The sequence below is a fragment of the Ciconia boyciana genome, chromosome 7, assembly GCF_034638445.1.
Source record: "Ciconia boyciana chromosome 7, ASM3463844v1, whole genome shotgun sequence".
In the NCBI taxonomy this organism is placed as follows: Eukaryota; Metazoa; Chordata; class Aves; order Ciconiiformes; family Ciconiidae; genus Ciconia; species Ciconia boyciana.
In genome coordinates, this window is record NC_132940.1 from 28,255,915 (window position 1) to 28,276,146 (window position 20,232).

The window sequence follows — 20,232 nt, forward strand, 5'->3', positions numbered from 1 at the left end:
GTGCCTTCCCCCAGGTGAAGGCAGCTGAGAGGTGCCCAACCCCTGGGGCAGCCTTTCAGCTGGAAAAATGATTTATTTGTTTCCTGTGCCCACCGCTCGACGAGTGCAGGGCACAGCACCTCAGTACAGCGCTTGGGGGTCCAGGGGAGCTGGATATAGGAGGAGACAAGTGATTTGGGCCACGTGGGAGCTGCCCCCCGAGCTGCCCCCCTCCCTCCCCACGCTGGCAGAAAAGAGACCACCAGAAGCCATTGCTCTCACGGGGCATTTATTGTTTGGCTGGCCCTCGCCTCCCACCCCCCTGCCCACAGCCAGCCAAGCCCCTCGCCACCACGCATGCCGGTGGAGGAGACCCGTGTCCAGCCCCAAGCCTAGCTGCCTGCCCAGGGCAGCACGTCCTTCCCGGCTCTTTTTTGTTTTGTTTTGTTTTTTTTAAATATTTTATTTTAAAAATATAGTAGCTGTGGAAAGCAGCCCTCTTTATAAACGCACGATGCCAGAGTGAAATGCATCATCGCCATCCTTATTACTAAGCCCTCCTGGGTGCCTGTGCCTGCCTGCAGCATTGCCGCCGGCACCAGGGTAGCTGCACCGGCTGCTGCAGGCAGGGAGGCTTGCAATGGCAGGGAGAGAGAGAGAGACCCTTCTAAAAATAGAAATATTGTGCTGAGTTGTTTGCAGTGAATGAAATACATAAAACACCAGCATTAGATTAGCTTTAGCTTGTCAAATATTGCTCCCAGCGGAGTCGGCGTAGTGCGCTGGTGGAGGCGCAGTCCCCCTCGTCCCGGGGCGGGGGAACCATGCCGGCCCCCAGCCCCGCTCCCCGCCACCGGGCTTGCTGCTCTCGCCCACCGCCGACCGCAAGGACACCGGCCCCCGGGCAGCCCGGGAGCCCCCGGGAGCCCCCGGGAGCCATTATAAATAGGAAACTGTAAACACAACCATTGGAGATAAGAGACATCTATGATCACAGGGTTTACTGGTTTAAACATCCCACCCTCCCCCCAACCCGTACACCTATGCCCCTGTCCCCACTCCATAAAAAGGTCTGCGGTAACAAAATCTTCGTTCCAGGCTTGGAGTAAAGGTGAGGTGCTCGAGGAGTAAAAAGGGACATTGCAACCTTAGTGGTCTTTGCTCAGGAGGAAAGAAGGTGGTGGGAAGGAGAGAGAGGGCTAGCTGGTTCAGGTCCTTTGCAAGTTCATTTGGTTTGTCTGGAGGACTCCTAGGGTTATACCTGAGATGAAGACGTCTAGGGGACACTCCATAGCTCAATTAAAACGTGGTTGGTGTTTTGTGCCTAGAAGAGCCCTCGCTGCCGGGATTTGTCCGTCACGCTCGCCCCGTGCAGCAAGAGAGCAGCATCCCTCCTCTGCTCAGCACGGGGCTATCTGAACCAACGCTCAGCTGGGAGCGATCCCTCATGTGTCGAGGATGTCGCTGGTGGGTGACGGCTCGTGGGGGATGCCCTGTGCACTGTGGATGGTCTGGTTGTGGGAGAGGGAGTTCTGCTGGAGCTCCAAGGCGATGGCGTTCTGGGGGAACTCCTTCACCTGCCGCTTGTACTCGAGGAAGGTGCACGCCTTGGTGGCGATCGCAATGATGTTCTTGCCGATAAAGATGGTGGAGACCCTGCTGTCCTGGAACAAGACCATATTGATGGCCCGGATGAAGATGGTGACAATGTTAATAGTGACCAGGCTGAGGACGGGGTAGAGCATCATTTTTTGCGGGGCAATGTGCTCCCCTTGCATGCTGATCTCACTGAGGGACACGCAAGGCAGGATCAGGAGGAGTATGTAGCAGTAGAAGAACATGAGCCCCTCCGCCCAGATGGGCAGGCCGGTCCTGTGCGGCTCCCACAGGTTGGCCTGGATGTCCAAGATATCCAGCAGGTCGAGGGCCACCCAGAAGAGGCGCCCCCGCAAGTCCTCTTTCTTCCGAAAGGTCCGTATGTACTCCATGCTGTCCAAGGCCACCAGCACCAGGTAGAGCCCCGGCACACAGATGGAGAGGAGCAGGGTCAGGGCTTTCCTTGCCACCGTCTCCAGGTTCTTCTTGTCTGCTTTGTAATTCTGAAAGATGAAGTACAACTTGATCTCCAGCACGAAGATGTAGAGGAACCACAGGATCATGGCATAGCCCCTCTTGGCTGTCTTCACCTCCGCCCCCACCCACACCGCCACGTAGCGCAGCACGATGAGGAAGCAGATGTCCCCCACCAGCACGATGATGCAGACACCAATCTTGCGGGGCCCCTGGTTCTGCTCCACCAGGTAGGCGTCCATGAAGGCCATGCTGGTCATGATGACGATGGTGGTCAGACAGACATGGCGCTTGTCGGGTGGCGGCAGCACCATGGTGAGACGAGCGGCCCTCCCTCTGTGCCGGCACTAGGGGAGCAGTCCTGCCGGTGGGCCACGGGGGGACATCGGCAGCGAGCCCAGGGACCAAGGGCTGCTCCGTCCCGCAGCCCCAGGAAGAGGTCCCCGCAGGAGCAGCGGCTCAGCTGGCAGCCCCGCTCTCCCGGGGCTCTGGGCTGCCTCTGCAGACCCTGTCCCCAGCTCCTCGCCCTTCGCTGGCTGTGCCCTGCAAGCACCGCGGCTCTGCCCCCAGCCCCAGGCTGGCCCAGCAGCCCAGCCCCAGGCAGACTCTGCCACCAGCAGCCAGGGCTCACAGAGGTGCAGGGCCTCCTCGAGGGATGTCCTTCCTCCGTGGCGGGTTCCCCATCGTTGTCAGGGTCTCCAGCAATCCTATGGCACTAATGCACCTCCGGGCTCCGAGCCCCAGATCCTGGTACAGATCTCTGGAAACGTGGTAGGCGACTGGGCAGCAGGCAGAACTGGCCGGCAGGGAAGGAAGGGGAGCTCTCCTCTTCCCAGTGAGACCGCACGCTCCTCCGGGGTCTGGGGGGGTTCCACTGTGTGGGACCTCACGGGGAACCACCTTCACACCTATCCCCGTGGGGCTGTGCCATGCTCCTGCTGCTCCCAGCTGTACATACATCCCTCCATCCCTGGAAAAGACAGCAGAGAACGAGCGTTAGGGTCCCTCCACGAGCTCCAAAAGCTCCAATGCAGAACAGCTTTTTCCTGAGGACGAACACAGCCCAGGGTGTCCTGCATGGAAACATGGTGTACTGCCCTTACACAGATGCTCTCTGTCTCCTCGGCAAGCTCAAGCCCTGGGTGCTCCTGCAGAGAAAGCAGGAGCACAACCCAGGTGGAGACAGGCAGATCCACAGCACCGTGGAACACCGTGACGTCCCACTGGGACCACAGCACCCCTAGCTCCAGTTGTCCCAGCCCTGCTGTGTCCCGGCTGCAGTGGGGAGAGGGACCCACGTGCTCTATGGAGGTCCCAGCCTGGGGGGGGTCTGCTAAATTATGGCCTTGGGGTTTTACCAGTTACTGAGGAGGGGAGCACTCAGCTTCCAGCCAGGAATAAATGAAGGTGATCTCTCTGGAGAGGGCTGTGGGGTTTTTTCTCACCACTTGAGCAGCTGTCTGGCGGGGAGTGAGGCGGCACTCGGCACAGCAGGTTGCCAGACCCCTGCCCACGGCTGCAGCAGGGGAGGGGGTAAAGCAGCTCGCAGGTGGTGGGGCACATCCCTCCTCGAGGAGGGGTGAGGTTAGGGCTGGCACGCGGGGCTTGGGCTGTCCCTGGCATGGCAGGGGAGGGGGTAGCAAAGCTGTCCCCGGGGTGGCATGAGGTCCCAGCAGCTTTCTGGACTGGCTCAGCTGCTCATGGCCACAGCTCCTTTTCGCCGTGCTGTGCTTGCGTAATTCATTTGTTAATCTTTTCTGTGCGGGGACCGCGCTCCCGGGAAGTGAATAGGTCCCAGTGCACTCAAGAGTACTATCAAACTGCTTACACAGAGTGAAGGAGATAGATAATGATCACAGCCATGTGTGCCCATCACACACTGCGTGATAGCAAGCCCTCCATGTGTAGGAGCTCCCTGGGAGGAAAGTGCTTGACCCCACAGACCCCCCTATAGATCACCCCATCTCATCCTGTGGAGCCTGGCCACCGCGGCCACGTCCGCCCACAGATCCCTGTCTCTCACGCAATCCACGCTTCGCCAGCCCTTGGCACCGCACGCCTGCGCGAGCTTCGGTGGAAATGATGGCCCTGGAGTTAACATCTCTGGGGTGATGCAGACAGGCTGCTGGGGTCTGTGAGCACTCCTTACCCAGCCCGCTGGGGTTAGGCTGAGCCTAGACCGGGATCTGGAGGGCTGCAAAGGTGCTGAGCTGAACCCCGCGCACGCATGCAGTTTGGCTGCCCTTCCCTTGGGGCCGGGGGCATCCCTGCTTACAGGAGGGGGACCAGGACCCAGGGAGAGCCCCGGGAGCTGTCAGAGGGACTCAGCACCGGAGCCCACCCGGGACTCAGTGGCACTGCTTCTGCTCCCCACCGGCTGGCTTAACAAGAACAAACGCAAGCCTGGGCTCTCGCATCTTTTTGGGAGAGAGGCAGCGGTGGAGGCTGAAGGGAAGAAGTCAAGCCTAAGGAATTGTAAGCCATTAAAAACCTGCCCTACTTTGCATGGGGAAGTGTATTGCAGCTGCTTATGTTTATGGGGCCTCATTTAAATAAAAGCTGGATTCTCTCCTGCTTCAGGGAGAGAAGAAGAACAAAGAAGAAAAAGTGGGAAGCCAGATGAGTCAGAGCCAGCTCCGACGTGTGCCTGAGTAGGTGGACACCAGGGATGTGTGTCCCTGTGCCCTCGTTCGAAAGGATGTGGCAGGCGAGGACATGGTGCTCAGCAAATGTTAGCAGGGGACTTAAAAACTGCTGCCCCAGCCAGGACCCACACATTGCCCTTCCAAGCCCACTGCTAGACTCGTGCACAGCTGGAAAAACTGGCACGTTAAAATCATTTCTCAGGCAGGAATTGCTCAGAAAGAAACCAAAGAGCCCAGGGGGATTCATGAGTACCCCTAAATGGTGCTTCCCAGGCAAGGCACTCACTGCAGCCCTGCTCTCACCAGCACGGCTCTCCACGATGCCTTCTATCTGCCGTTTAGCACTTCAATTTGTTCCTTCTTGAGGTTTCGGATAAAAATATACAGTCATTGCTGTAACTGCTTTTAAACTCGTGCCAAGTTTTACAGGGGATTTATAGCCAAGGATGGATAATTCCAGATAAATTAGGTCTTTCAGGAGGGAATGGTGTTTTTTTTCTTTCCCCCTTAAGTATTTATGCCTTCAAAAGACAGCGGTTATTTAAAGGGCAGTGGGTGCATCACAGCACGTTAAGGTTAGGAAGCAGCTTGCTGGTAAATCACGCCCCTCTGCCCCTATGCATTACATGTATGGTCTGGGAAGCCAGGGGAAGGCACATGCTCCCAGCCCAAGCTACCCTCATGCCTACATGAAAGCACACAGAAAAACCCTACCCTGCTTCTTGGTGAATACCCAGGGCACTGGATGATATTAATTCATGGTGTTCACAACAGCAGCAAACAAGTCTTTCACCACCGGTGCTGAGCAGATCGTTTTCAGCAAAAAATATGCTCAAACGGTGGATTCTTCCCTCCCATCCGTTCCTGAATGATTCACAGCGGCTTGGGATGGGTTTGATAAACATGTTCATTTGTTACGGTGACCTTTCGGAGCAGAGGAAGGGGATCGCAGGGCTGAGCTGAATCACAGGGCTCGAGCGCTGCTTTCTCTCGAGTTAAGTCGTATATTACCCAGGGTGAGCACCTCTCTTGCCTTTTGCAAATAGTCTCCAACCATTTGCTGTGATGCAAACTCTTCTTATTTTCTAGCTGTGCAATAGCTGGTATTTTTCCCACCTCTTGCAGCCCCGGTGCTATGTGGAAATATGGAGGTGTCTGCCTATCCATGGAGCAGAGCTTGCCCATTTGAGTGATGTGTGACCATCCTACCAGGGAGGGGGCATGCAAACTCTCCTCAGAGGACTATTAAAAAAAGCAGGTAGTTTTTAAACAACCATTACTCTGGGAAATCCTGATTCATAATTTTTAAATGACTGCATTTGACAGTACATTCAGAAACCGCTTGAGAAACGTGCTGGATAAACAAGAAAATGAGCATGTCAGATAGATAGACACAAGAGAATATGAGGCAAATATTTGTTTAGACAAGTATTCACAAAATTTTTCTTCCTGCAGGAATTCTTGTAAATAAAAGGCAGCTCACCTGAACGTAATGAGCTCGGAACGTTATGGATGCCAGTGAGCCAGGCTGGCAGCTTCCTACAGTAAGGGACCTACCAGCCTTCGCATTCCTCTCCATGCCAGGGCTCCCACAAGCAGGTATTGCAGCGATGCATTAATCTTGGCAACTACGGGCCTCCTTACCGGGACAAAATTCAGTCCATAATCGCATATTCTCCTCTACCACTATCCTAGGCAAACAGCTCCGTCGCATGCATTGGAGTGAGCAAGTGCACTCAATAATGCCCACAGCAGCTTGTGATCATGGGCAAGCGTCCCAGGGGCAGTGTCCAGCCGCACCAGTGAAGACTGGCAGCATGGCATGAGGACATGCAGCAGCAGCATCTCCCCTCTCCATCCCCGGGGCAGGCAGGGGACAGGGGCTTGCTTGGGGACACCCCATTTCCCAGCCCAGCCTGCCCCTTCCCAGTGTCCCTGCAGGGTGGGAGAGGCTGCAGTGGGAATGTGGTGGGGCTGTGATTTCCTGGAGAGACTCAGGGGTCCTGCAGGTGGGTCCAAACCCAAAGTGAAGTGGAGGGTTTGCACTTTCATCTCTGCCCTGCTTCCTCTGGCACTGAGGGAAAATGAGCAGCAGAGGTGCAGGCAGCCCCTACCCTTATTACTCTGGTGCCTCTGCTCTGGCTGTGGAGTTATTTCTTGGTCTTGTACCTGTTTTTCCCAGCCCTCCCGGCTTCTATAAAGCACCTGTGGTTACCCGAGGACGTGTGGTCACAGCCTTGCTTCACCATCAGCCCAGGCAGTTTGGAAGAAAATTAAACTGTGCTTTCCAATGCGACGCCGGTGGCTTGTTGCCGTGTGATTAATTACCGCTAGCTCTGCCGTTACCGGCGTCTGCAACCTGCAGCCACCCATCACCAGTGCCTTCCTGCATCCCCTCCCGCCTCCACTCGCTGCCCATGCCCGCTGTCACCTGGGATGGCACCAGGCACCGCTCCCGAGAGCTGTGTGGGTGCTGGGAGCCGCTGGCATCCCCGCGTAGCTGCACAAACCCCGTCTCCCAGGTCTGGGGAGCAAGCGGCTGCAGGCAAGCCTGGAGGACTTCTGGAGCTACTGTCAAAACACAGCCTCATTAATGCCAGTAGGCGCTTCCCAAACCCTGGCTCTACCTGGCAAATTAGTTTAAATTATTTAAGTGATTTGAATTCTGTCTATAAATAAAAGAGGGAGCGAGCAAGGCAAAACTATACACAATGCACTTCCCAGGTAGTTAGGACGCCGCATTGCTTAAAGCTTCATTTGCACTTTAATTGCTTTGATTTATTCCAGCTTTCCTGGGTGTAAATCCAAAGGTCCCCTTCACTTAGTCCTTCAGCCCTCTGAAGAGCTGCTGCTCCACAAAGCCCTTTCCCCCGCGCCCCCCGTCCCCGGCTGGCAGTGTCCACCCCACCATGCCCTGCACTGGGGCACGGCCCCATCCCCAGTGTGGGGCAGGATGAGGCAATGGGCACGGCCACCTTTTGCCGGGACTAAAAGCTGGCTGTGGCAGAGCTGCCCAGGCGATGGCATTGCTCACCGGCAGCCGGCTGTGCTTCAGAGGTCGGGGCTGGGAAGCAGCTGTTAATAGCTCACGCTTTTTGTGACCCACTGAATTATTTGCAAGCTCTGTGCACCACGTAAGGATGGGGTTTACAGGGAGAGAAAATTCTCCTCTGACTGACGAACTATAAATCGTGTTGTCCCTGTGCCATTGCATTTTCCTGCCTCACTGAAAATCGGTGCCGGTGGGTGTCCCGTTCGGCCTCACTGACCTGCAGGCTGGGATTTCACCTGTCCCCGCAGGGCAATCCCTGGGGAGGGATGGAGGGGGGGGATGCTCGTACCCTGGGGAATGGGGAATGTCGCTTCTGGGCAGCGGCTGTGCCCTGCCTCCTCCAAGGCAGTACCAGCATCTCAAGTGCATCCTGTGAAGGAAATGAGATTGAGGAAGATTTTTCCGGACCCTGCCCACTAATTGTGTCTGAAGGAGGAAACAGCCCACTTGCTAATGATTACAGATAATTTGCCGTGTAGGCACAGCAAAATGGGGAAAGAGCTGCAAACTGTTCCCAGAACTTGCCCAAAATAAACAGTGCAGCAGGACTGGCAGATGAAACCGGCTCCTGCTTATACCAGTGAGTGCATCCACTGCACCCTCACACTGCAAACCCCTTGATTCCCTTGCGGGCTTCATTTCTCCCCCCTTTCCCAAAAAGAAACCCAAGCAGAACGTATCAGACCCGTTGCCTGAGTAGCAAAAAAATAAAACCATCCTCTAGATCACATCATTTTTGTGATGGGGTGGGGAAGTGCTACTTGCCCAAAGCAGAGCCCTGCATGGGATGCATGGCCTTTTGTGTTGGCAGCCCTGTCCCCCGCGGCCGTCCTGGCCAGGGCTCCCCCACTGATGCAGCCGGCTGGAGCTGCCAGGAACATCTCTCCATTCACAAACACGCTGAGTTTGATGATATTTGACAGACATGTCAAAAAAAAAAAAGCTTTTCAGATATTTTGGGTGTTTAAACATAGTGTTAGGAGAAGGTAAATGATTCATTTTGACTGGTACATAAAACGTTAAATTATAATACTATGTTTTGACACTACCAAAACAATTTACCATTTTCCCAGCAAAACGTGCTGTTCCTTTAGAGGAATCGCTTGGCATTTCCAAGCTGGATGGATTTTCAAGATTTCATTCTGATCTGGACCAAACCCCAGATTTAAGTGTTAAAATCCCCCACAGATGTTGGTTTGGGCATAAAAAACAGGGCCCTGTCTGGTTGTGTGTGCATTCGCCACTGTGGGAGATGCATGTGGAGCTCCTTGCCCGTGGCATGCAGGTCCTGCTCGCAGTGGTGTCCCCATCCTCTTCCCCCCACGGTGGGCTCCCTGCACCCCCGCTCACTCCTCAGCAGAGCTTTCCATGCTGGTCCTGGGGCTTTTCCTCTATCTGCTGCCTCGAGGGTCCTCCTGGATCTGCCCCACCCATAGGAACCTGCTCCTCCTCTGCCAAAGTCCATCAGCATCTTCCCCATGCCCATGTCTTCCCTGCCCTCCCACCCCGGCACTCCTGCTAACACTGCGCCCAGCATTGGCTCTCCCACCAGTGATACGGCTTGCCCCTGCCAGGGGAATTTGACCCAACTATACTCTTTTTTTTGTTTTCCAGGCTGTTTCTCCACTTTTTCAAGATGCTGTTGGATTTTAAGTGTTTCCTCCAGCACGCTCCCAGCCCACCCCACAGTGTACCATCAGTAGATATAACCCCCACCCTCACTGGTCCCCTAGCCAGGTCACCGGTGACAGTGCCAGTTCCCCAAGCAGGACCTGGCCCCTGCCTGGGAAAATATTTTGCTTTCAGCTGAAGGAGCTGTGCCATCCTTGTGCTGGGGGCAAAACACATCACGCAAGTGACTGGGCACTCAATGCACAGGAGCCCTCTTCCCCCAGACACCACACTGCAAGGTTGGCAGTGCACCTGCAACTCGCATTGCACAGCTGATCTAACCAAAATACAGCAATACACCACCAACTTTGACCTCTGCTGGTGCCTTCCTAGATAGACAGACCTAGCCAAACTGGTCACCAAGTTTCACCTGCAAGCAAAGCCAGAGCTTTGATTTTCTCTGTGCTACAAATAGGCATAAATGCAAACACCAGGACCAAGCCAGGCCAGGAGCGTAAAAGTTGGATCCAATTTCAGTAGCTTGAGGCTGTACTTCTGTGTGTGAATCACTGCTAGGTCCTCAAATAACCTCACGATATCAGTATTGCGGAAAGGAAAATATCAAACCAGTGCACAGTCCTTACAGGGATGCTTTCCCCCACTGCCTGCTGGAAACCCCTATAGATGGAGGATGGAAAAGCTCCCTGCTCTTGCTGGTCCTTGTCCTCGCTCTCCTGGGTGCTGGCAGGGAGGCACAAATTTTCCTGGGAGCAATGCTCCCAGCGCCCTCCCCCAATGCACTGGAGTGGTTCCAGCACTGCTCTAGCAGCACCAGGTGCCTGAGAGGCAAGCAGCTCTGGCTGCCCCTGTCTCATCTAGGCCTGATTGAGAGGGAGTGAGCTAATTAACAGAAAATGGAAGCTGGTGTGTGAAGCTATAAATAGGAGAGCGCTGGGAATTTCCTGGTGCTAAAAGCATGCTTGCAGGGGAGGGGGCTGCTGGGAGCTCTGGGGCAGAACTCCAGAAACCTGGGGAGGATGTATCTGAGCTCTGCAGGTACCTCCTATCTACGTGAAACAGTATTTAGGCAGGGATGATTCTGCAGTAGATGGCTGAAGGGATGAGGGGCTGGCTTGCAGGCTCTCTTCTTCTAGAGACCTGGGCAGAGGGGCACCTACTGCTTTCTCTGACCTGGGGCCAGGCAGGATGACAGACTAAAGGCAGTAGCTGAGGGAACTATCCTCTTACCTTGTTGCTCACCCACATGATGTAAGGAGAAGTGGTGGCCAGCAAGTGGCTGATACATATAAACCAGGGCAAGCTCAAAAGGTAAGAGCTGGGAGGATGGAGGGGTCTGACTCTCAAGCTACAATCCTGGAGACCCCTGCTACTTGATGCTGGAGGTATTAAGCACCTTTTGCACTCAATGGCTTTTGGGAGGTGTTGTGTTAGCTCCCATAGGAAGCTCTGTGCTAGGGTGGAAGGACAGCAAGAATGACCGTGTGTGTCCTGCTGCCATGAGAAAGCTCCCCCCTTGTCTCCCCAAGTGAGCAGAGGGCCGGGGTGCTCGAGGAGAGGTGTTAGCTTCAGCATTGTGTAGGTGGGGAGGCACCTCTGGAGGCCAACCAGCTCGCCTGCCAGCCCTGAGATAGCTCCTGCACAAAGCAAGGGGGCATCTCTGCCCTTCCTGGGAGCTGCCTCAGGCTCATCCCTACTGCCAGACTGCGGTGGCACATTGCGGTCAGGCAGCAATTGGGGAGAAAGAGTTATGCCCCTGTTATTCCCCCTCTGCCCTGAGCACGGGGTTAGCGGAGGTGGGATGAGCTGGGCAGTATGCAGAGCATGAGACGGGCGGGCTGCGGCTGCTGCCATCAGTCTGGCCTTTGATTAAGAGTGATTGTTCTGCTCTTAATTAACGCAAGGCACTCCGGCAGAATGGAGGAGCAGAGCACAGTGACCGTGACAAAAGGAGAGCATGTCTGCTGGCTCCTGGTGAGCCTGGCAAAGCTGCCCTCTCCCCAGCTGTGCACCCGGACTGCCTGCGATACTACCTCCAAATCTCACTGGGGAACTCTTCCCCCTCCTGCGATGCCAGGATTCAGCTTCTGTGTGAACTAGTAGCAGAGATGGGGGGATCTGGTTAATCCCTGGGGTAAATTTGCTGTTGTCTGTTCTCTCATTGTCCTGCTGGCAATGCCTGGCTGGCTCCCGCAGAGTTTATTCCCCCATCTACTCCTCAGAGGAGATCCTCCTGAGTCAGAGCCTCTCCTGTGACAACAGGTCTCATCCTCTGGCGAGACCTGGCATGCTGCTGCTCACCCACGTCTAAGGCAGCCATTTGCCCTGCATGGGCAATGGGCTTGCCCGAGGAACCGGTGTGAAGCTGCTGAGCCTGTTGCCCATGAGGTGAGAAGGCATCTCAGGTATTTTTGCTCCCTAGAGAAGTGACTTGTGAGCAGGCAGCAGGGCATGGGTGTATCCCAGTAAAAGCTTCACCAAGAACATCATGTCTTTTTGCTGAGTTCACGTGCAACAAAGCTCACCTCAAACCTTGGCAATGCAGGGACAGCAAGCAAGAGAACTGGTGGGTGACCTGCAAAATCAAGGGGCCCTTGCCTTGCCATGCACTTGGTGAATTTATTTTGGTAAGGCTGGTCCAATGTTAATTATTGATGGCAATATCTCACCACTGGTCGTCATGAAATCTTAGCAAGAAGATAAGTGCACCCAGTGACACATCCTCCAGCAGACAATATTAACTTGTCTTAAATCATGGTTGAGTCATGGTAGGGGTTTGGGGGTGCCACAGAGCTGGAGATGGATGGGCCTCAGTGGACTCTGCTTTATGTTTGCTCTCCATCATTTAAGCCCATGCCACTGCTGGATCCTCCTGGGACAGGTACTCTGCAGGATGGTGTGCTGGTGGGTCATGGTGCTTGTTAGGCTCAGGAGGACGGCAGGCAGATGTGGTTGGCCCTCCGCATTGGCACCAAGCTCAGGGTCGCTCTCCCCATCCTGTGCGTGCCTCAGCCTCCGGCGTGGGGGCAGTGCTGGCATCTGCTGCTCTGACATCACTTGGGAGATAAACATTACAAGAAAAATAATGCCAGCCCAGAGGTCGCCAGGGAGACATTTCTCTTCCTCTGGTTTCCAGCCTTCCTTCTACCAGCCATCTAATAAATTTAATAAAATCTGTCTTGCTGGTGTCTAATTCAATTCCAGCATCCAGAGACCAGACTTCTTATATCACTCACAGACCTAACCAGCTACATCCTTGGCAATACCAGCCAGGCCAAGGGGCTGCTGCAAGCTACTCCAGAAGAGAGCAATTACCCGGGATCAAAACTTGCTCTCCCAATCAATTATATGTTTATAGGTTCTCCTTGGGTCACACCTAATTGAATTGTTTAGATGCTTGAACACCATGGTCAGAAGCAGCTGACAACTCCTAGACTGAAGTCTGGGCACTAAATGAGGTGCCTTGTCTTTCATCTTGAGGACAGCTGTGCATAGCACCTCCTGTTCATACCCTCATGCAGCACTCAGCAATCTGCAGTGTGTTCAGCCTAATGCCATCTCCAGCGAGCAGCTGGGCTTTGATTCCTGCTCTAAAGGCGAAGGAGTCCAAGGTCACATGGAGAGTTGTGACCAAGCCCAGTTCCCCCCATTTCCTCCAGCATGTGGAAGCACAGGGGCAGGAAGGTGGCTCTGCTCCATGGAACATCTTCTGGTCCCTGGCCCTGGGTGGTTGCAGGGTCTCAGAGCCAAGGCTGCAAATGCCCTGACCTGATCTTCCAGGAGCGTGTCTGACGAAGGCTTCTGGTCTCATCATCTTCACAAGGAGGATCACCCATGCTGTGTCACATGCTGCTAACGAACTACTGCACAGCTCCCAGCAGGAGGGATTTGTGTTTCCACAGTGCTGCCCTCCCAAAGGTCCTCCACCTGCCTCCCAGGCAGCAACACAGCAATGCTCCAAGCCACCCAGGAGCCAGACCCGAGATGTGCTGGGAAGCACCGCACCCAGCACAGGTGCCAGCCGGCACGCAGCCGTGACGGGGTTGGGGTGGCCAGGGCAAGCATGTGCCGGGGGATTTGAAGTAACAACCAAGTGCCCCTGCAGGAGTCTGAGCTGCAGATTAGGCTGCACCCCATCATGCGGGAGGTGTATGCTGCTTGTTTGGCCCGGGGCTTGCTTGGATTGAGCTGTTCATTTGCATGAGCTGTTGGTTTTTCAGGCTTTCTTTGCTAATGAAATTCTTTCCCTCCTGTAAAAAGATTCTTCATTAAAAAAAAGAAAAAAAAATTCCAAGTCATCAATCCTTGTTGAGGATCCGTGCTTGGAAGGACCTGTGTGTCACGCCAGCCCGTGGAGCGCTGTGAGCCGGGGAGGTGAAGGGGCAGGGGCAGGAGCCCCGTCCCCGGCAGCGGGGAAGCTCCCGGGCTCCTTGCTGCCAAGTCCCAGGCAAGGAGGGCTCTCAGCATGGAGGCTGCACGGAAATCGCGAAATGCTGCGGCTTCCCCATCTGACAGCGTGAGCAGGCATCCTCTCCCCCAGGAGGATGTGAGCTGTGCTGGAGCTCATTGCCAAGGAGATAAAATATTGATGGCTGCTCTCTGTCGCCTCCCGTTTCAAGCCACGGTGACTTATTTGTTACAAATTTACATGCATGTTTAAAGACATCTTTACATTCCTTCTAAGTACAAAAGGTTTATTTCTCCATGTAGCGTTTTGCCAGTCAGAATCAGCCACCCCATCTACTCTGTGCCTGCATTTGTCCCCAGCTTCAGTGCTCATTTTCCTCTTGGTAGTGATTATCATTATACTAAGAAAAATGGGTCATTTAGAGCATTTTCTCCCCAAATGAAAGGCTGTGGGATACAGGATATCATTAAAATTCTAAACCTGACTTCCAACCTCAAAAGCAGGCTCTTGCTATTCGGGTATCTGTGGAGAGAGGGAAGGAGGGGAGAGGGTGTGCGATGAATGTGCTTTGGCCACAAAATGACTTGCGGAGTCTGTGTGGCCTGCGCTGCCGACATCTGCGCTGGCATTAAATGCCCCCGGGTGAGGCTCTTGCTTGCCCGACGATGGATGGCAGAGGCTGCCTCCCATCCTCTCCAAGGCTGCCTCCCAGCCGGTGCTGCCTCCCAGCCGGTGCTGCCTCCCAGCCGGTGCATCCATTGCACCCACTTCCCAGCCGCGCTGTGCATGGGACAGTGCAACCAGAGCAGGCGACAGCATCTAATTCCTATCATAAAAAGAGCAATTTAGCTCCTGCCAGGAGGGATGTGGCCAGGTCAGGTCCCCTGGAGAAGGGGAGGCTGGCAGGCTTAAAAGCCTGCGCTTGGCCAAGGGAGAAAGCAGGCTGAAGTGCTCGGACGCAGCATCCCTGGAGGCAGCGCCTGCCCTGCCCTTACACATTGCTAGGGCTTAAGGAACTCCCGTCTGAGCGTGTGAGTGCTGTCCCACGGGCCAGCCGGCCACAGGCTAGGACCTGCCACCAGTGCCTCCAACACCCCCGTCCCCACGACGGCAGGTGCCTGGGGATGGAGGAGATGCTCACCCAAGGCCTCTCCCCACCTCCTCAGCCCGGGATCTGGGCTGCCAGCACCAGGGTCCCTGGAGGGCTCCAGGCTGACTCCTTGCCTCCTCATTCCTGACGACAGGACAGTGTGCCCTGCCCGAGCTGGGTGCTAGCTTTGTCCGCAACGGCAGATCTCCCACCTGGCTGGTGTTCTCTGCTCCCCAGTCTCCAGCGTGCTGCTCCCTCAGAGTCTCGTTTCTATCTCCTGGTATCCCCAGAAGGGGCTTCACAGGAAATGCTTTACTTGGAAAGGCTACACAACTTCTGTGCAAGCCTGAAATTGTTGTGTACAGAGCTGTAAGGCAAAGCTAATCCGTTTTGCAGCTTAGCCAGCTGCTGAAAGATGCTATTTAGGAGTGGGGAACTGCTAACTGTTTTTCTCCCCCCTGTGAAATGGGAGGGACAAGGGATATTCAGAGGATGAGAGATGGAGACTGACCCAAAATGGCTAATTTAGAAACATCTTTTAAGAAGGGAGACTTGCCCCAAATTGTCAACTTTTGAAGTAATTTCTTTCTAACTGTGCTCAGAATGGACTAATTATTCATTCTCTTTTTTCACATTTTAAATCAAAATGCGTATAGAAAGCTCTCTTTGCTGATCACAGCCAAGCAAATGCATAGCGGCTAATGCCACGTCTCGCATGCGGGATGCAGGAACAACCACATCAGCCCATTGCGGTGACTACATGAAGCAGCTCCGCATCACAACATTGACCTCACACGGTCACAGCCATGAGTTACCATCATGCATCACTTCCAGGCTTGCCGTGCCTGGGTGTGTGGCTCTCCCCATGCTACGCAGTCCCCAGGCACCCCAAAATTGTGGCAGCTGCAGAGCCGGGCACCCCGCCGGGGAGGAGGGAGGCCGGGGAGTGTGGGTGGGATGCGGGACATCCCCAGGGCAGGGCAGGGAGAGCAGCTCTCCTCCTCAGGGCCACGTCTCCGTTAGGGGTGTCTGAATGACAAGTTAGTTTTGGTCCAGCAGACAGGCTGAAAACCCAATATAAATTACTTCTGTTTGACCACCGTTCAATTATTTTCACTTGGGTTTTTGAGCAAAATAAAAAAACTGCAAATAATGGTTAGGAGTCAACTGAGATGCTTTGTTCAGCCCCAGAAAGACGTCCTTTCTCTCTGGGGTTATTTTACCCTTCTCCTCCTCCCCCCCCTCCCCTCTGCTGCTAACTTTAGATTGACTTTAAAGTAGCAAACTGTTTGGACTTTTCAGGAACAATAAAGAAGATAAACACTACATTGTGTGGTTTGCTAGAAAACACAGTTCCAGGGGAAGAAGATTCTAACCTCATTCCCAAGTACTGTCAGACAAAGGAAAGACCAAGAAAACCTCTTTCTATCCACTAATGGCCACAGAGCCATCAGGAACCTTTGCCCCTTCTCCCCTGGAAGGAGGGAAGCTCATCCCTGGGCAAGTGGCACTAAAGTGGAACAGATCAGAAATTTCCCAGTTTTTCAGAGAAAACATGTGAAATGTGGTAAATGCCTCTTTCTGGCATGCATCTCTCACTGACTTTTCAACTGTAAGAGGCATGGGAAAATCGGTGTGTGCAGAGCAACACACAGGCATCCCTCCTGTACAAAACGGGCGATGATTGAAGGCCTGCTAAGAAAGCAGTGAGACTGGGGGAGACTGGGGGGCTGCTGCAGCCTGGGTCACTGCTGAGCTGGCAGAAAGCCCACTGGGCTGCGGAGGCACAGTGGGTGCACTTGCAATCAGCTTTTATTTTCATTTGCATTCTGAAACCTGCTTCTGGAGGCCCTCCTGACCTCCCTAAGCACTACGTGAACACTTTGCGCTGATTTGTGCATGACCACTTTCCCTCTCCCACCCTTACTCAGTCTTACCCTTCGCCACCCTCCAGCTGGGCACACCGCCACCCTCCCGCAGGGTCCTCCATGGCCGCAGCCCCCACTCCTGCCTGATTGCCTCCTTAGGCAGCCGTTTCTCATTAGGATTCCTGGCAGCCCACCTCCCAGCGCAGGGGGACCAGGAGGACCCTCCATCACCACAGCTCCAGGGATGCTTGTCTGCTCCGAGGACCCGTGCATTACAGCAACGCTTTCCTGTATTTACGTATTTGCATGACACGAGCTGTGTCCTGCTCTGGGTAGTTAATTCCTGTGTAATCAGGTAGCTAACATCTGCCACAGCAGCACTGTGAAGCCCACGCCTTGTAGCCTCCATTGCGCTCAGCTCCTGCCCATCCCCATGTCGCCCATCCTCAGCTCACGTCCCCATGTCCCATACAGTCACTGCTCTGAGGGCAGAGGCAGCCTAGAGGGACTGGGTGTCAGCATGGAGGCCAAATGCTGTACAGAAAATCACGAACTTCTGTTGTCAGAGGGGTGCAGCAGGAATGTGCAATTGAGAGGGGGGTCCTTGCACCCCCTAGTCCTCACCCGGTGCCTGCCTGGAGTAGGCTTCGAGGCAGGGTGCAAGGGAGTGGGGCAGCGGGCACCAGGCAAAGACTTATCTCACTGCAAAACCAGCTGCAAAGCGTTCCCACCCTGAAAACAAGAGGCACTAAGGACCCAGGTCTGTGCAGCTGGGGAATGTGCAGCAGCACCCCCCCCCCCCCCCCCCCCCAGGCATAGAGTATCTCTAGCACTATGGGGGCTGATTTCAATGTGATTTCTGCTATTTCAAGCTTTGGTGAACCAAGTGAGTGCAAAATGCAAATGCTGCTGCAAGCAGCCAGGCCTGGGCACTGGGAGGGCACAGAGGTCTGGGGGGGGCGGTGCTCGCTTTTGTGGTGCTGGGGGAGCTGCCTTCCCCACCATGGCTGGGGCTTGGGTGCTCTGCTAAGGGGATGGAGCTGCCAGCAGCACAACCCTGTAGGACAGGGGGACCCTCCTTTCACCTTGTGCTGTGTCCTACAGAGCCCTGACCCCCTCCTGGTGAGTGTATTGCTTGAGCTGTTCATCACTTACTTAGCTCAGCTTTCTGCTTACTCAACTGCAGGCTCCTGCCAAAGGAGGACTGGCCTCCTGGGCTGCTGTTGGCTGACACTGTGGCAGTCGTGCTTCCTTCCCTGGGGACAGCCATTAGTGCTATTAGCTCTGTCCTGCTCTGCTGCTCTCCCTGATGAGTGCTGGCCCAGGGAGGGGATGTCTCAGAGGAGCTCTTGGCCAGCGGGGATGTATCCCTGCTGCTGTGAGATGCTCTTTGGGCTGTTTCCCCCAGCATTTTGCTTCAGCCCAGTTTTGGGGGGTTTCTTCCTGCCTTGGGAGCCCCACAGCCCTTCCCTGACCTCCCTTCTTTCAAAATCCCTCTTCCCAGCCTCCTCTGTGTGTCACAGCCCTCACCGTACTCCAGTGTGACAGTGCTGGGGCTGGTGGCTGGCCACCTTGCCTGCACTGACAGTCAGGTGTTTCTAACCTCATGGCCAAACCCTGATGTCCTACAGCAGGCAAGGAGCGAGCTGGCCTGGGCAGGACATGCTCTCCACCTCCTGTACTTCTTTGCCCTCCAGAAATAAGGGCAGCTCCAGCTCGCAGTGTGAGCTGGGGGGTGCAACCCCCCGTGGCACTCAGCCCTGCTCCCCGGCTGGGGTGGCGGGTCCTCCAAACCTCTCCTGGTCCTGGGATGGAGCTGGATGAGGAGCATGCTGATTTGAGTGTCTCGTACATGAATACTGAGCTGTCTACGGCTTTTTGGGTGCATCTTTGTGTTCCCTTCCCATTGAAAGCCAATTTCTTTGTGCCATGCTCTAAAATAGCTCAAGTGTACTTGTAGGTGAGACTGCGGAAAGCTGGCTTTTCCTTCCTCCGAGCTGAAATCCAAATGCCATTCTGCACAACGCTGGACTGTTTGTGTGAGCTACATCCTGCAGGACACCCTGCAAGTCTCTGGCCCTGAGCAACGGCAGGACTGGGAGAGCACAGCTAGATTCAGGCTTGCACTAATTTGACCTCAGAGTCAGCTTTAAACTGATTAGGGCACATCCAGTGCAAATCCTGAATTACTCCAGTTTATAACTAAATAATAACTATACACAGCTTTCCACTGAGTAAATTACGTCTGCACAAATATACCTCTTCTGTACATTTAAACAAGGTCTTGAAATACAACTAACCATTTGTCGCCGTACAAATCTGCCCGTCAGCCCACTAATGCTGGGATCCCCTTCTCGGCTCAGCAAGGAGTCATCCCTCCAGTTCATACACGGTTTGGCCGAAGCGCTTGGCTGAGCATCTTCAGTAAGAAAATGATGCAGATAAGGAGGAAGGAAAGAACGAACTTCCTACAATAAACACAGGGCACATCTGTCCCCTTTCTGCTAGCTGATTGACATGCTACGCCAAACACCAGCTCCTAGGAAGTCATCACTTATCCCCAGGTCTTGCTAGACAGCATCTGCTGCAGGCGAGATTATAGATGGACTGTTAGAAGTGATAGTAGGTGCTAAGATCCCATTACAGGCATCATTTCTTCTGTCAACACATGGGGAGTTTATATCTGCAACTTCTGTTTGGTGATGGTGAGCTCCCAGAGATGAGGAGGCTCCTCAGTGTCAAGTGATGCACATTTCCGTGGGCTGGAGATAACCCATAGCAGCAGTACGTGTTTTGGGACTCCGCAGTGAGAAACAGCATTGCTTGTTTGGGCAGTGTTCACCAGGGAAAGTCCCTGGGAAAGTCTCCATTTTTTGGTACAAATGCTACCTATCAGGAACATGGAAAAGACTCACGAAGTTTAAGGTGAGCAAGGCCATGTCACTTTCCCCTCCCCTACTGCACTAAAAGTAGTAGAAAAGAGATTTGTTCTTTTCATTATTCATTTGGAAATTCATCCGGTTGGGAGAAGAAAAAAACAAAACAAACTAAACAATCCATGCTTGGGTCATGTTCAGATGCGAGCCCTGAACCTGAGCCTCGTGCTCCATCCCCAATTTAAGCAGGAATCAGCTCACTGCCTCAGAGCACCCGGCAGCTGACGGGGTTTTGCTGGCAGCGGCTGCCTTTGGCTCTCTACACCCCTGCATACTAATATGAAGGAAAATGGGATGGATAATTTAATCCTATCCTGCTAGAAGCAAAGCAACATACAAGCCTGCTCATCCTCTTCTCTAAGTTTAGCCCAACAGTGTATCAAAGAGCTCCCACAGGATTCTCGCCAGCTCCTACTTAGCTAAACTACCTGACTCTGCAAAAGAGCAGAAAATTCTCCATTCTGTGTCATTTCTGGTCCTCAGGAGAACAACCCACGTCCATCAGGAAACTTGACCCCCCAGGCCAGCAGGAAGCCAGTGTAACTTGGGAAAATG

At 54.2% G+C, this 20,232-nt stretch overlaps 1 protein-coding gene across 1 annotated transcript in view; it reads right to left on the reverse strand.

Annotated features, from left to right (window-relative positions):
- Positions 1-1,047: 1,047 nt before the first annotated feature.
- The window catches only part of TMEM121 (transmembrane protein 121), a 37,277-nt gene continuing 18,092 nt past the window's right edge, over positions 1,048-20,232 (reverse strand). Inside the window, exon 2 of the mRNA XM_072867650.1 lies at positions 1,048-3,019. Within this exon, the coding sequence (XP_072723751.1) occupies positions 1,425-2,363 (939 nt within the window). The 5' untranslated portion in view covers positions 2,364-3,019 and the 3' untranslated portion in view covers positions 1,048-1,424. The remainder of the gene's footprint in view (positions 3,020-20,232) is intronic.